The sequence below is a fragment of the Populus nigra genome, chromosome 17 (assembly GCF_951802175.1).
Source record: "Populus nigra chromosome 17, ddPopNigr1.1, whole genome shotgun sequence".
NCBI lineage: Eukaryota > Viridiplantae > Streptophyta > Magnoliopsida > Malpighiales > Salicaceae > Populus > Populus nigra.
In genome coordinates this window covers 2,542,421-2,557,747 of record NC_084868.1, presented here as the reverse complement: position 1 = coordinate 2,557,747, position 15,327 = coordinate 2,542,421, and the positions used below count along the sequence as shown (strand labels likewise).

General features: G+C 34.9%; 1 protein-coding gene across 1 annotated transcript; it reads left to right on the top strand.

Moving 5' to 3' along the window:
* The first annotated feature begins 5,886 nt into the window (after positions 1–5,886).
* LOC133677669 (GDSL esterase/lipase WDL1-like) lies at positions 5,887–14,647 on the top strand. Its single transcript, XM_062099788.1, has 6 exons — positions 5,887–6,056; positions 6,588–6,665; positions 13,504–13,659; positions 13,839–13,915; positions 14,011–14,151; positions 14,304–14,647. Exons 1-6 carry the CDS (start codon positions 5,946–5,948, stop codon positions 14,464–14,466), a joined length of 726 nt encoding a protein of 241 aa, XP_061955772.1. The 5' UTR covers positions 5,887–5,945; the 3' UTR covers positions 14,467–14,647.
* Positions 14,648–15,327: the final 680 nt, after the last annotated feature.

Here is a 15,327-nt window from a genome sequence, read left to right as displayed (position 1 = left end):
ACCCAAATATCTATTGAAAATTTTAATAAATAAAGCAAAGCAAGGAATAAATAGAAAACAATCATTTTATTTTACCAAATATGCAAAATAATTTCCTTTAGCCAATCTCTCTCACCTAATGTATCAATTTTTTTTTGTCATATATGAGTCAGTTTCTTGTGCACTAACATATGGAACTTTTCAGCAATGTTATTAAGTCTAGCCAAGGTCGACCTATTGGTTAGTACATGCTAGTTTCCAAACAAACTAGGTAGGTTGTGACCCAAAGTCTCTTAATCATTCTAGTAGGTGAAACTATAAATCAGTCGACCAAGAAAAATTAGCTTGACTTTTCAAACAAAAAATATTGAAAAATGATATCGACTTAATTTTTCTATAAGAAAAATATTTTTTAAAAAATGATGTCTTGGATTCACCCAAACTAAACTAGGTTAACTTACTAAACTCGTAACCTAGGTTATAGCCCTAGTCAAGTTTAATAACCTTACTTTGTAAAATCATTTTTTATTTAATTATACAATTATAAAAATAGACAATTGCAAGTAAGATAATGAACAAAATTATGTAGGATAATGTTTTTTTTTTTTGCATATTATATGCATAAAAATTGAAAAACAAATTTTTACAATTATAAAAATAGAAAATTGCAAGTAAGATAATGAACAAAATTATGTAGGATAATGTTTTTTTTTTTTGCATATTATATGCATAAAAATTGAAAAACAAATTCTTAACATCCCTATTAAAACTTATAATATTATTTTTTGGTTGTAAGAAAAATTGATTTTTAAGTCAATTTAGGTTTTTATTGGAAGAAATTAAAGTTCTGGGATTCAATTATAATTTTAAAGAGTTGATTTGGTCAAATTAGGGGCTTAATTGCATAATTATTGAAGTTTGATGGTCAATTAGGGATTTAATTGAAACAATCTGAACACAAGGACCAAACAGGAAAAGGCGCTAAAATAAAGGAATCCATTTACAACTTTTCCGGGGGGCTTGATTACAAAATTGTAAAAACATCCAAGGAGCAAATCAGAAATATCATTTAAAGTGGCAAAACGGTGCCGTTTCAGAGGCACTATTCATTCTTCTTCACCGATTCAGAGAACAGGAACCGTTTCATCAACAAATGCCGCTGATTATGGGGAACGTTTCACAGCTACTATCTCTCTACCGTTACCACTGCAATAACGGTCCCGAACGTTTTCATTATAAAAAAAACGCAAGCAGTTTTGGCTATAAAAGAAGAGAAGAAGAAGGAGACAAAAAGGGGGAGAGACAGAGGAAAAAACTAGAGGAGAGGAAGCAGTGTTGATGGAACAGCCCTTCCACACTGTCATCTTCGTCTACAACTGCAAGCAGCAGGTTCCAGGAACCATGGTGATTCTCTTTTATTTAAGAACAGAGGCAAAGAGAAGACGAGGGGGATAGAACCAGGGGAAACAGTGGGCCATAAGGAGAACAGAGACAAGCAGAAAAAGAAGAACCACGCAGAAAAGACCACTGACAACAGGCATCACCATCGTCTTCATTCCTTCATCTCAAAGAGCCGGGACAATAGGGTAGATAGCCACACTTGGAAGAGAAAGAGAGAACAAAGGAGGACAAAGAACGACAGAGGAAGAAAACGAGAGAGGAGAGACGAGACAGAGAAGGGAGGAAAAAGGGGAGGGAGAGAGCCAGAGAGGCAAAGCGTAAGAAAAAAGGCAGAGAGGGAGAGCGTAAGAAACGAAAAAAAAAGGCAGAATGAGAAGAAAGCAGAGAGACGAGAACAGAGGAGAACTGAAGGGAAAAGAAAGAAAAGCTAAGAAAAACAGAGACAGGGAGAATGTAAGGGAGAAGAAAAAAACAAGAGAGCAGGGGGGACGCGAGGAAGAGAAGAGGAGAAAGGAAATAGCACAGAGGGAAATACAAGAGAAAAGAGTTAAAAACGAAGAAGGCCGAACAAGGAAACCGAACGATGAAGCAGAGAACACAAACAACAGAGGAGGTCAGCACCACCATCGTCTTCATCTCTCCGAAACAAAAGGAATTGATGTGTGTTAGTCTAAAAAAAAAAGAGAGAGAGAAAACATAAGAAAGCTGATAGATTATCCTTCTGCGCTTTAACCAGGGGGCTCGTTTTTGCTATCTGCAAAAACGAGTGCACGCGTAAAATTTTACGCGTGCATGGTTTGTTTTGGGTCACTGGCAGGCCAGTGACCAGGCTGGGCTGGCTAGGTGCAGCCTAACCATATGGGTGGCTAGGTCTAGCCCAGTTACATGGGCAGGTTTGGGCCTAGTCAGAAAAAAATTTCAAAAATTATTTCAAAAAATTTTGTGATTTTTCGCAAATTTTTTACTGCATTTTGATCAATATCAGTTTGTATTTTTATACTATAAAGATACAAATCCGGTATTAAAATACCTGGTTTTCGTCAAGACATTAAAAAATAATTTTTTTTTATTTTCATGCATATAACCAAGTCTCTCAAAAATAAAAATAAAAAATAAAAAAATCATATTGTATTTTCATACAACAAAGAAAATTTCAAAAAATATGTATTAGAATGCATTTTGGTTTTAATAACCAGTTTATTAAAGTCGCAAGAACTAAGCCAATATTTCAAAAATTGCAAAAAATATATTTTGTTTTCTTTTAATATCTGGGGTTGCGACCTTATACGTAAAACGTATTCCGAATATTAAATTCTTTTGTTGACGTTAGAACGGTTAGGTTTTACCCGATAAGATAAGGATCTATTTACCAAGGAGAACTTTCTTAAACCACAGACGGACCAACAATAAGAAAACATGAAAAGACTTTAGATTTTATAAGACAATAAAACAATGCAGCCTACCTTAGGTAGGGCGTATTTGAGGTACTAATACCTTTCATTTATGCAACCAGTCCTCGTATCCAATCTCTAAGACCAATTAGGATTTCTAGTGACCAAAATATTAGGTGACGACTCCCATTCTATTTTTCCATCAATTAAAGACAAGAATTACTTGTCTCTCCATATTTGTCAGATAGATAGAACATTAGATAATACAATTTTGAGGGTGGATGTTTTTTTGTTGCGACACCGCATATGTGCGACAATGAGTTGTATGGGTTGCTTTTAAATCCGCAAAGTTAATCGCGCTAATCCTCATACAATTTAAATTTATTTTTTGTTAGAAAAAAATATTAACAACATCCAAATATTTTTTTATTCAAGAAAAAATTGAGTTCACCCTTATCATAACGTGAGTAAATAATTTAGTCTACTATTATAACATTACTATTAAAAATAAACGAAAGAGAAGAAACAACAAAAAGACATGGGCTTGTGGAGCATATTAACTACAAACTAAAAGAGGAAGGGGTTTTATTATACCTCTCCTCATAAAATACTATGTATTAGTATAGTGCTTTGTTTTTTTTTTGTTTTTTTTTTTTACTTAATTTTTTTTAATTTTATTTTTTAATATTAGATTTTTTTATTTAATTATCACACTCTCATGACAAGGATCCTAGGTTTGATGAGTTAACCTGGTTTGACGAATTAACTCAGTTGACTCAGATTTTTTTCTTTTTTCTTAATTAGTTTTTTTTTCTTCCAATTCATTCTTTAATATTGATTTGATTGAAAATTAAACTTCATGATTTATTTTATTTACCTTTCATTAGATTGTCCTGATCTCATGATACGAGAATAATGCTTAATAGATTAACCCGAGTTATCTTAGGTTGTTTTTTGTGTCTTTTATTTAATTGATTTTTTTTCAATTTTATCATTCAACATTGAATTGGTTGGGAATTGAATTTTATAATCTATTTTGATTTGTTTTTTATGAGAATATCTTGGTATTAAGATCATGGTCACAGGTTTTGGCATTCATTCCTGGTTAAATCATATCATTTTTTTTATTTTCTTTCTAAGAGATTATATTAGTCTCATTACCTGAGTCACAAGTCCTTCAACATTGGACTTGCTTTTTATTGGCGTGTCCCTATCTCATGACCTGGGTTGCGGGTTAACTTAATTGACTCATTTTTTCTCTTTTTTTTAATTGACTTTTTTCTTTTTCTAATTTCATCAATTAATATTATGTTTAATTGAGAATTAGGTTTCATGATTTGTTTTGATTTGTTTTTTATTAAGTTATCATAGTCTTATGACTTAGTAATAATGCTTAACGGTTAACACGGTTAACTTGGCTTATGTTTTATGTCATTTTTTTATTAAGATTTTTACAACTTTTATCGTTCAACATTAGGTCCGACATAGACGATTGAGAATTAAGCTTTGTAATTTATTTTGACTTTCTATTTATGAGATTATCTTAATCTCAATACTAAAGTCGCGAATTTGATAGGTTAACCCGGGTTAAATCAAGTCATTTTTTTTATTTGTTTTATAAAGTTATCTTAATCTGGTAACCTGTGTCATGAGTTTGATGGATTGACTTAGGTTGTTTTTTATGTTCTTTTTCAATTGATTTTTTTATTCTCATCCTTAAATATTAGGCTGGTTAAGGTTTGAAATATATAATTTATTTTGATTTGTTTTTCATGAGGTTTTCTTGGTCTTATGATCCAAGTTAGTTGGAAATGTTAACCTAAGTTTTTTTTTTTTTAATTTCATCCTTCAATATTAATTTGATTGAGAATTATGCTTAATAATTTATTTTTATTTACTTTCTATATGGTTATCATAGTCTCATAATTCGAATCATGAATTTGACACGTTAACCTGAGTTTTTCAAGGTCAATCCAATATATTGTTATTTTAAAGAAAAGATATCCTCTTGAAATTTTGTTTAGTCAAAAAAAATTTTCTCAGGTTGTATGGGTTGTTTTTGGACTAGTAAAGTCAACCGGGTTATATTAAGTAAACCTCACATAATTTAATTTTTTTTTTCATTAGAAAAAAAATATTATCAACATTTGAATTTTTTTTTTTATGTTCAAGAAAAATTTAACTTGACCCGTAACGTGGTGGAGATCAATCATCTGGTCTTATCTATTTTTTTTAGGTCAAGCGTCGTATGAAGCCGAAGCTTAAAAGCAACTGTGATTGTATATTGGGGTCTTTTCTTTATAGTGTTTGATATTTTGTTAGTTTGATATTTTGGTAGAAATGTATTTTAAAATATTTTTTATTTAAAAATATATTAAAATAATATTTTTAAAAAGTTATTTTTAATATTAAAAATTTATATATATAAAAAAAACGTGGTTGATGATCAGGATGCTCATCAATCAGACCGCCGCGCACATGTATTATTTGATTTAAAATAATAATATTACTATATATAAAAGTTCTTTTCTTTTTGGTGGATAAGTTAGTTCGGATGGTAGTTCATTCGCCATTACTGTGCTGGCTGGGCATGGACCGATGACCTGGTAGGCTGCTACAAAGAGACAACATAGTAATAGCATTTTTTATATTAATATCAATTGTTTTTTTTAAAGTATATTTTGTTTTTAAATTTACAGAAGTAATATTTTTTTATTTTAAATATCAGTATAAAATTAATTTAAAATAAATAAAATAAAATAAACATTTATTTTTTTAAAAAAATATTTTTAGAACACAAAAATAGACTAATTCCTAAAATAAATATCTTAACATTGATCATTTTTAGGTTTCTTTTGATTAATTTAATGGCGTGAATTGCAGGCAGAGACAGATATAGTTGTCCCGAGTTAATTTGGTATATTCACTCGTGTTTCATATTTTTTAAAAGAAAAGGACGTTAAATATTATACCATCATTTAAATCCTTTAAAAGTGTTTTTGTCCAACTTGGTTGAATTTCTTACTTCAAAACGAGTCTTGTTACACGGTATACGGTAAAACTAGCTGAAATAATGGACACCTACAAAATGGGCAAGTTAGCTATATATTGGTGGTTGCCTTGTGTGTTCTTTTCTTGCAGATAGAAGCAGCAGTGAATTGCAGGTAGAGACAGATGGTTGGACCAACGAGACCACAGTTTGTGCTGTTTGGATCCTCTATTGTTCAGAAAAGTTTTGGCAATGGAGGATGGGGTGCCATTCTTGCTGATACATACGCTTGCAAGGTATTTCTTCGATATATATATCTATCCTTCTTTCAGTCGCCCTTCGTTGATGATTCTTGTTTCCTTTTCTGTCAGCAAACACTCTTCACGGTTCCAAACGTTAGTCTTACTTTGTTTCTGCGAATCTGAAAATGGTGGTGGACATTTTCATGATAGCGTTTTGATTATTTGTTATGACATTTACATGGTAATGATCAAAAAAATACAGAAAACACTAGATATAGGCCAACAGCTTTAACTAGAAGCCTAAAACACCAGGCAAGTAAAGGAGTGTAGAAGTTGAAGCTAAAAGTAGTAAGATAGAAATGACAAACATACTTGCCCACTAAACCTTCAGATTCCAGTCAGAAGATTTGTTCAAGTCAAAGTAAAAATGTAGTCTCTAGTCTCTAGAGCAGGACACCAGGTATCTAGACTCTGGACATCTGGTGCTCAAACTCCATTAATCATACATTTCAGATCTTATAAGATGTTGGATTTCTTATTATTATTATTATTATTATTATTATTATTATTATGCAACTGGCACAGGCAGACATAGTGATGCGGGGATATGGAGGTTGGAATTCAAGGAATGCTTTGCAAGTTCTTGATCAAATTTTCCCCAAGGTACACGATCTTTTGTCTTGTAAAGTACGTATTTCAAATAATCTAGGTGAGTTTATATATTGTGAAAGCCTCGTTAATTTCTGGCGTCTAACACTCTCTCGTGGATTTTTCCATGCTTTGCATTTACTCTTCTTATATATGTCGTAAGGAAAATTTCCTAAGTTAAGCTGGTTACTTGTTTTAAAACTTCAAAAGTAAATCCTGAGGTTATAATAAGAAGAATGAAAAATGAAGAAATGAAAGAAGATTCTGTTAGAAGCAGTTACAGCAGTTAAAACAGTTAAAAGCAGTTATAGTTGTTTTTTCTATTACAAATTAGTTACAAACCGTTTCTTACATGTGTAAGAATCGTGACCCTCCATTAATGGATGGATGAGATGATCTTAATTCCTAAAATAGTGGAATCAGTTACATGCAATGTGTATAAAAGCAGAATTGCTGCATTAATGAATTACAAGAAATTCTTCTCATTCTTCTCAATCTTCTCTGCAAAACGTGAATACAATTCTCTTCTAAATACTGTAAAAAAAACAAACATGGTATCAGAGCACACAAACTGATTCCTAAAAGGGGCGTAAACTGTGAAAAACAGATTGATTAAACTGTTCATTACTCAAAATGGTAGGATCAAGCTCTACTGGAGGAGATTTAAGAACTCCACAGTTCAATGGCACAAATTACGACTTTTAGGCTGTAAAGATGGAGACAATCCTCATAGCATTCGATCTATGGGATGTAATAGAAGCTGGAATACAATCTCATCAATCACCTGAGGTTGCAATTGGATCAGGCGATGAAGAGAGTGAAGCTGAGCAAACTACATTACAAACATCCACTACATCCAGAGAAGATAAAATCAAGAATGTAAAGGCATTAAGCCTCATACAAGGAGCATTAACAGACGACCTTTTCCGACGTATAAGAAATGAGAAGACTGGAAAGGGAGCTTGGAACATCTTGAGCAGAGAATTCAGAGGAGATAAAAAGGTTAGAGCTGTAAAACTTCAAACTGTGAGAGCTGACTTTGAATACCTGAGAATGTCAGAAAGTGAAAGCCTAGATGGATATCTAGCTAAATTCTTTGCAACTGTGAATAACCTGAAATCATTAGGAGAAGATGTATCAGAAAATAGAATTTTGCAGAAACTGCTAATGAGTCTAAGCAGAAGATATAAGTCCATTGTGTCCATCATCGAAGAGACACGAGATCTTGATGTTCTAAGAGCAGAAGAAGCCATTGCTTCTGTTAAAGTCTATGATAAGAGAGAGGATCTGCATGATGAAAGGGATAAGCTAACAGGAACAGAGAAAGCCTTTAGCAGTTTAAAGGTTGGAAACAATCAAGCCTACAGTTCACACAAGGGTTTCCAAGGCAGATCTACTCAAAGATGGCAATCACAAGATAGGAGGGGATCAAATTCATTTCCAAACAGAAACTTAAACACCTACAACAATTCTAACTGGAACAACACTGCTTGGGGAAGCAGTTAAGCGAGTGTAAAGCCACAGTGTCAAGTCTGCCAAAAGCAACATTTTGGTTTGTGCAGACACAAAGGAAAACCAAGATGTGGAAGATGCAATCGGTTTGGTCACATTGCAAAAGACTGTGAAAGTCATAGTCACAAACAACTAGCAAATTATGCAAAAGAAGAGATAGTATCCACTGGAACCATGTTCTATACTTGCCATTCTGCAAGTTTGCAAGATAGAAAGGTATGGTTTATGGATAGTGCCTGCAGCAACCACATGACCTCTAAAGAATATGAGCTAATCAATATCGATAGAACAATGACCTGCAAAGTAAAGATGGGCTCTGGAGACCTTGTGCAAGCAACTGGAAAAATGCACATTGGTTGTGGAAACTCAGCATGGAAAAAGATATATAAAAGAGGTATTGCTTGTTCCCGGATTGGATGAAAATCTATTGAGTGTAGGCCAGATGATGGAGCATGGTTACTATATCCTTTTTGGAGGTAACAAAGCAGTGATATTTGATGATGAAAGCCTCAACAATGTTATTGCAATAGTGATCATGGGAGGAAATCGATGCTTTCCACTTTCACTTGAGTCCATCACACCTGCAACAAGGAAAGCTTCAGTGACTGAGGACTCCTGGATATGGCATAGAAGACTGGGACACTTGAACTTTACTAGCATGAAGAAGATGCAGCAGAAGGAGCTGGTATATGAACTTCCTGTTCTGACAGAAGCAGAAGATGTATGTGTAGATTGTGCATCAGGCAAGCATCACAGGGAGAAATTCGATAAAGAGCAAGCGTGGAGAGTAAGCTATCCACTGGAATTAATCCACACTGATCTATGTGGACCAATGCAGAATGATTCTGTGGGAGGGAACAGATACTCCATCACATTCATTGACGATTACTCAAGAATGTGCTGGGTATACTTCCTCAGAAACAAATCCGATGCACTTAATGTGTTCAAGAAATTTAGAGCATTTGTTGAGCTACAAAGTGGATATAAATTGAAGAAGCTGAGAAGTGACAGAGGTGGTGAATATACCTCAAATGAGTTTGAAGAATTCTATGCAAAACAAGGAATGGAGAGGCAGTTGACAGTTGCATACTCTCCTCAACATAATGGAGTTGCAGAGAGGAGAAACATAACAATTTGTGAAATGGCAAGGTCCATGCTATTGGAAAAAGAAATGCCAGTAATCTTCTGGGCAGAAGCTGTGAATACAGCCATGTATATTCAGAACAGATGTTATACAACATCTGTCATTGAAAAGACTCCATTTGAAGCCTTTACGGGAAGAAAGCCAGGAGTCAAGCATCTAAAGGTGTTCGGTTGCTTGTGCTACACTCACATCCCATCATCATTAAGGCAGAAATGGGATAGAAAAATTGGAAAGGGAGTGTTTGTTGGATATGGTAGCTGTGAGAAGGGGTATAGAGTATATGATCTGGAATCAGAGAAGGTTGTTCTCTCAAGAAATGTGATTTTCAGCGAAGATAGAGCATGGAATTGGGAAAGAAATCTGATGAACCAAAACCACTTGTCTCTCAATCTTGAAAGAGGTGAAGTTGAAGGTGAAAATTCTATAGAACACCTTGCTGCAGCTCAACCCGATAATATTGAACACTGCCATGAAAATTCGACAGTTGGAGAGTTAGCTGAGAATATTGACAGTGATAACAGTCAACAATCTTCACCTAGCTCTACTTTAGTAAAACTGAAAACCTTGCAAGATATATATGCAAGGTGTTACATGTGCATCATAGAACCTGAGAACTATCAAGAAGCTTTTAGAGATAAAGCTTGGCAGGAGGCTATTAAGGAAGAATTGGAAGTGATAGAGAAGAACAATACTTGGGAATTGGTGGAGAGACCGATTGATAAACCTGTGATAGGAGTGAAATGGGTGTACAAAACTAAGCTTCATCTTGATGGAACAGTACAGAAACACAAGGCTCGCCTTATAGCAAAAGGACATGCACAGAAATCTAGAATTGATTACAATGAAACCTTTGCCCCAGTAGCAAGGCTGGACACAATCCGGACTCTCATTGCACTTGCAGCACAGAAGGGATGGAAGTTGTTTCAGTTGGATGTTAAGTCAGCATTCCTAAATGGTGTCCTCAAAGAAGAAGTATATGTTGAGCAGCCTGAAGGATTTGAAGTCAAGAATGCAGGACACAAAGTTTACAAACTAAAAAAGGCCCTGTATGGATTAAAGCAGGCACCGAGGGCCTGGTGATTGATGCATACCTCTCTATGCGCAAATTTAAAAGGAGCACAAGTGAGGCTACTTTGTATACAAGGTCAGACTTGGATGGTAATTTGATCATTGTCTCAATCTATGTTGATGACATTGTTTACACTGGCAGCAGTGAAAGGCTGCTGATGCAACCATATTATTCAATAGTTTCACCCACATTTAACTAGTGTTTTGCCTATGTTTTATATATAAAATGCCTTGATATTCTTTGTTTTATGTTTTGAAGGCACTTTTGGATGAAAGATGCAAAAAGGAGTAAATTGGAGATAATTGGCAGATTTGACCTTCAGTCGATGTTTTGTGCAGAGCGTGAGCTCTAGAGGTTGAAATGAAGTGATTCCAGTGGAATTAAAAAGGTAACATCCATACCTTTCTGGACATCTAAGGCAAGAAAATAAAATAAGGAAGAGCATGGAAATCGCAGCCTTCAAAGTCAAATCTCGCAATCTGCCAGTGTTGACCTTTGGCCATTCCAACTTGAATATCTGGAGCTACAGAAGTCCAATTGATGCAAACTCAATTTTGTTGGATTCATGACTCAAATTTATATAAACGCTCAAAATTGCAGCCAAAAACGATTTCATATGAGGGAGATATGATTTTTCAAAGATGACATCTGAATTCTGCCAGCAAACAGGTTTCGTGAAGAAACGAGTCCAAATGACATTCCGAAGCATTTAAACCGATATCCAAGTTTTTATTTCAGCAATTTAGCTCCTCTAAATCAAAGCTTGAAGATTTCATGCAAGGCTATTTCTCCTTTTTAGGAAAATAGTTATTGAAGTACTTAAATGTAAACAGTCTACTTAATGGAGGACTATTTTGTAAAATAGAGACCTAGGGTTTCCTAGGATATAAAAAGAATGAGAGAAGAGAAGGAGAGCAGCCAGCCAAGGAGAGAAAAACGCCCCCTTCCTCTAAGAAACCCTAAATTATGCATTCTTTCTTCTTTTTGATTAGTTGTTCAACAAACATGCAAGGCTAAACACTTTTTCTTGGTTGCAAGGACACGGAAACCTTCGGATTTCAAGAACTGTGAGATTTATTTTACCTTTTCTTTTCAGTTTATATGATGAATATGTTTGTTCTCCTATGCTTATTTTTCCTATGATTGTTTATTTTAATTGCTAGAGCGGACTCTAAGTTATTATTGTAGACAATCTATTGTTAAGTTTGATATCAAAACCGGAGTTGTGGTATATGAACTTGTGAAGTAACTGAGTTTAATAATTGTGGCGGATCTACGTTATTAATCTTAGGGAGAACATTCAATCAAATCAAACATAGACTGCGGACAGTTATGTTTTCTTGATTAATCAACTTATCTAGTTCTTAAGGCTGCCATTGAATTAAATTACTAGTGCGGACACTGTGGTTGTTTGATGGTTAGGGCTAGTTATACGGCGGATCCGTTAACTAACCAATGTTAAGAAGAGATAAATATTCAGAATATAAATTGATGTTTCGTTTCCATGATCAGTTCTGATTTCTGTAGGTGGATGTGTGCTTGTGACCAAGGTTTGTTCTCTTGATAATTTTCTGATTTTATTAAATTTAGTTTGATAGTTTTCTGTTTTCTTTTGCTTTAGCCTAGATAACGTCCAACCCCCCCCCCCCCAAATTGCATATCATCTAGCATAAAAATCTGACTTGAATCTTCCTCGTGGGATCGACCCCTTGCTTGCTCTATACTATCTTGTGTGTTGTGTTTGAAGCTAGGGTAATTAATTTGTGCGACCGCGACATCGCAACAGCTGCTTAGTGAATTTAAAAGATAAATGATGCAGAGGTATGAGATGTCTGATCTTGGGCTCCTTCATCATTTTCTTGGCATGGGAATACTGCAAACCGATCAAGGGGTATTTATTCATCAAAGCAAGTATGCCAAATCCTTGCTTAGTAAGTTTGGACTTGATGACTGCAAACCAGTCTCCATTCCTTTGGCCACTGGTGAGAAACTGAAGAAGGTGGATGGAAGTGAGTTGGCTGATGAAGGATTTTATAGAAGAATAGTAGGGAGTTTACTATATTTAACAGCAACAAGACCTGATCTAATGTATGCTGCAAGCTTATTATTACGGTTCATGACTGGACCTACCAAGATTCACATGGGAGCTGCAAAAAGAGTTCTAAGATATGTGCAAGGAACTCTCAGCTATGGCATTGAATATGTGAGAAACCAGTCAGCAACTCTTATTAGATTTTGTGATGCAGATTGGGCAGGAAGTGAAGATGATAGCAGGAGCACTTCGGGCTATGCATTCAGCTTTGGAAGTGGAGTATTCTCCTGGTCCTCTGTGAAACAGAACACAATAGCATTATCAATTGCAGAAGCTGAGTATGTCTCAGCATCAGAAGCAACTGCTCAGGCCATTTGGTTACGGTTTGTGCTTAATGATTTTGGTGAAATGTAAGCTGAGGCAATACCCTTGTTTTGTGATAACATGTCAGGAATTTCAATGGCCAAAAATCATGTTTTTCATCAAAGAACTAGACACATAAATAGGAAGTATTATTTCATAAGAGAGGCTCTGCAAGAGGGAGTAATATATGTGAAATTCTGTAGAAGTGAAGAACAGCTTGCAGACATCTTCACGAAAGCATTGTCAAAAGACAGATTCAAGCAACTAAGATTGAATCTTGGAGTTAAACCTGTAAGCAGCTTAGGAGAGGCTGTTGAAAGTTAAGCTGGTTACTTGTTTTAAAACTTCAGAAGTAAATCCTGAGGTTATAATGAGAAGAATGAAGAATGAAGAAATGGAAGAAGTTTCTGTTAGAAGCAGTTACAACAGTTAAAACAGTTAAAGGCAATTATAGCAGTTATAGTTGTTTTTTCTGTTACAAATCAGTTACAAACCGATTCTTACATGTGTAAGAATCGTGACCCTCCATTAATGGATGGATGAGATGATCTTGATTCCTAAAATAGTGGAATCAGTTACATGCAATGTGTATAAAAGCAGAGTTGCTGCATTAATGAATTACAAGAAATTCTTCTCATTCTTCTCAATCTTCTCTGCAAAACGTGAATACAATTCTCTTCTAAACACTGTAAAAAAAACAAACAAGTTCTACTAGGACACTGATGTTCTTCAGTTGTTCTTAACCAAGGATGCCACCGTACAACCTTCACTGGTTATAACCTACTTTAGAGGTAATGATTCAATGAAGCCTATCCCCGCTGAGCTTAGTCCTCATGTACCCCTTCCTGAGTTCATAGAGAACATGAAGAAGATTGCTACACATCTCAAGGTAATCCTTCAATCTGGGCTGCTGTTTAAATCAGAATAAGCAGGATGCTTGCATATGACAGGAACACCTGCAACTTATGCATGACTGCTGGCTGAAACTATGCAATAACTTTCTTAATTACTAGAAAATGAAAACGTCCATGTGCTGTTAGTTTAATATGCTTTGTATTTGATTGCCAGAGCCTTTCTGAGAAGACTCGAGTCATCTTTCTAGGTGTTCCTCCTGCCAATGACGAGATGATCATCCAGCTCTACGGGTTAATTTTCCAATGACGATTTTGATTTTTACTCCTCCTTTTCTTCCACAGAAAAGTTCAATTCTAATACTGGTGCATTTTATTTATGAAACCAGTGAACGTGCCGCTCGATCAAACGAGGGTGCCCGGATATATTCTGAGGCTACTTTAAAGCTGTGCCAGGAACTGGAAGTGGAGGCCATTGATCTCTGGACCATAATGCAGCAAAAACATGATTGGTTGACTACTTGCTTTACGTAAGTTCGATTAGTTTTGCGGTTTGAAAATACGTAGTTTTGAGTTGAAATAGTATCAAAACTGATAATCTTTCTATATGTTACTGTCAAAACCATAAAAAATAACCTTAAAAGATATCAAATTTAATGCTTTTGGATTGGTGTTTGGGCAGTGATGGGTTTCATCTTGCATCAGAGGGGAGCAAAATAGTGGCGAAAGAGATAACGAGGGCCCTTGAAGAGGCAGAATGGGAACCAAGTCTTTATTGGAAGTTAATGCCATCTGAATTTGTAGGGATCTCCCCGTTCGATTCAGAAGGCAATGGAACCGTGTGAGGGGAAGAAGATCCCATGAATAATATTTAGGGATCTCCCCATTCGATTCAGAAGGCAATAATGGAGCCATCATAAATTCAAACATGTGAGGGGAAGAAGATCCCATGAATAATATTTCATTTCTTTGGTCATCTATCATGCCTTTCATTTGCAATCGTGTCATTGCAGATATTGCAGATAATATTTCTACAAATAGTAAAAATGTAATATTTATGCTTTCTACAAATAGTAAAAATGTCTTTCTACAAATAGTAAAAATGTAATATTTATGCGCTGAAAAATATAAAAACTCTTCAAAACACACGGCATGATTGTTCAAAAACATCATAGAAATTATTTCAGAAAGCTCTTTAAATTAATCACTTGACTAAAAGAATCTTATAAGATGAGAAATGCCTTGGATTTATTATTTTTTGGAATTTTTACTTCGGCCTTCGAGCAAGGAAAGAGTTTGAGAAAATTATTTTGTGGGGCTTAAAAGATTGGCTACAAAACATATACAATAACAAAATATTCATAAGAAAGTTTTTTTAAAAATTACATATTAGGTTAATATATAATTTTTCATAAAGTAATTGCTAATGTTACCCTAAAAATTGAAAAATAAACCAAATAATTCGATCTTGTGCTGTGACGATTCTGTCCAGAGAATGTCTCAACAAGAACAGCCAAGAGCTAATCAATGCTGGAGCCTGGAGGGCTCCTTTCTCCAGATCCTATCCAACAAGGAGACGAACACATTTATTAGTCTACAAAGAAATAAGAAGAAGTTGTATTATTATTATGATTGCCGTTAGTCAAAAGAGGCACGTGCTGACCTCGACACCGTACGGCACAGCCTCTCTGCTGTGTCCCACATAT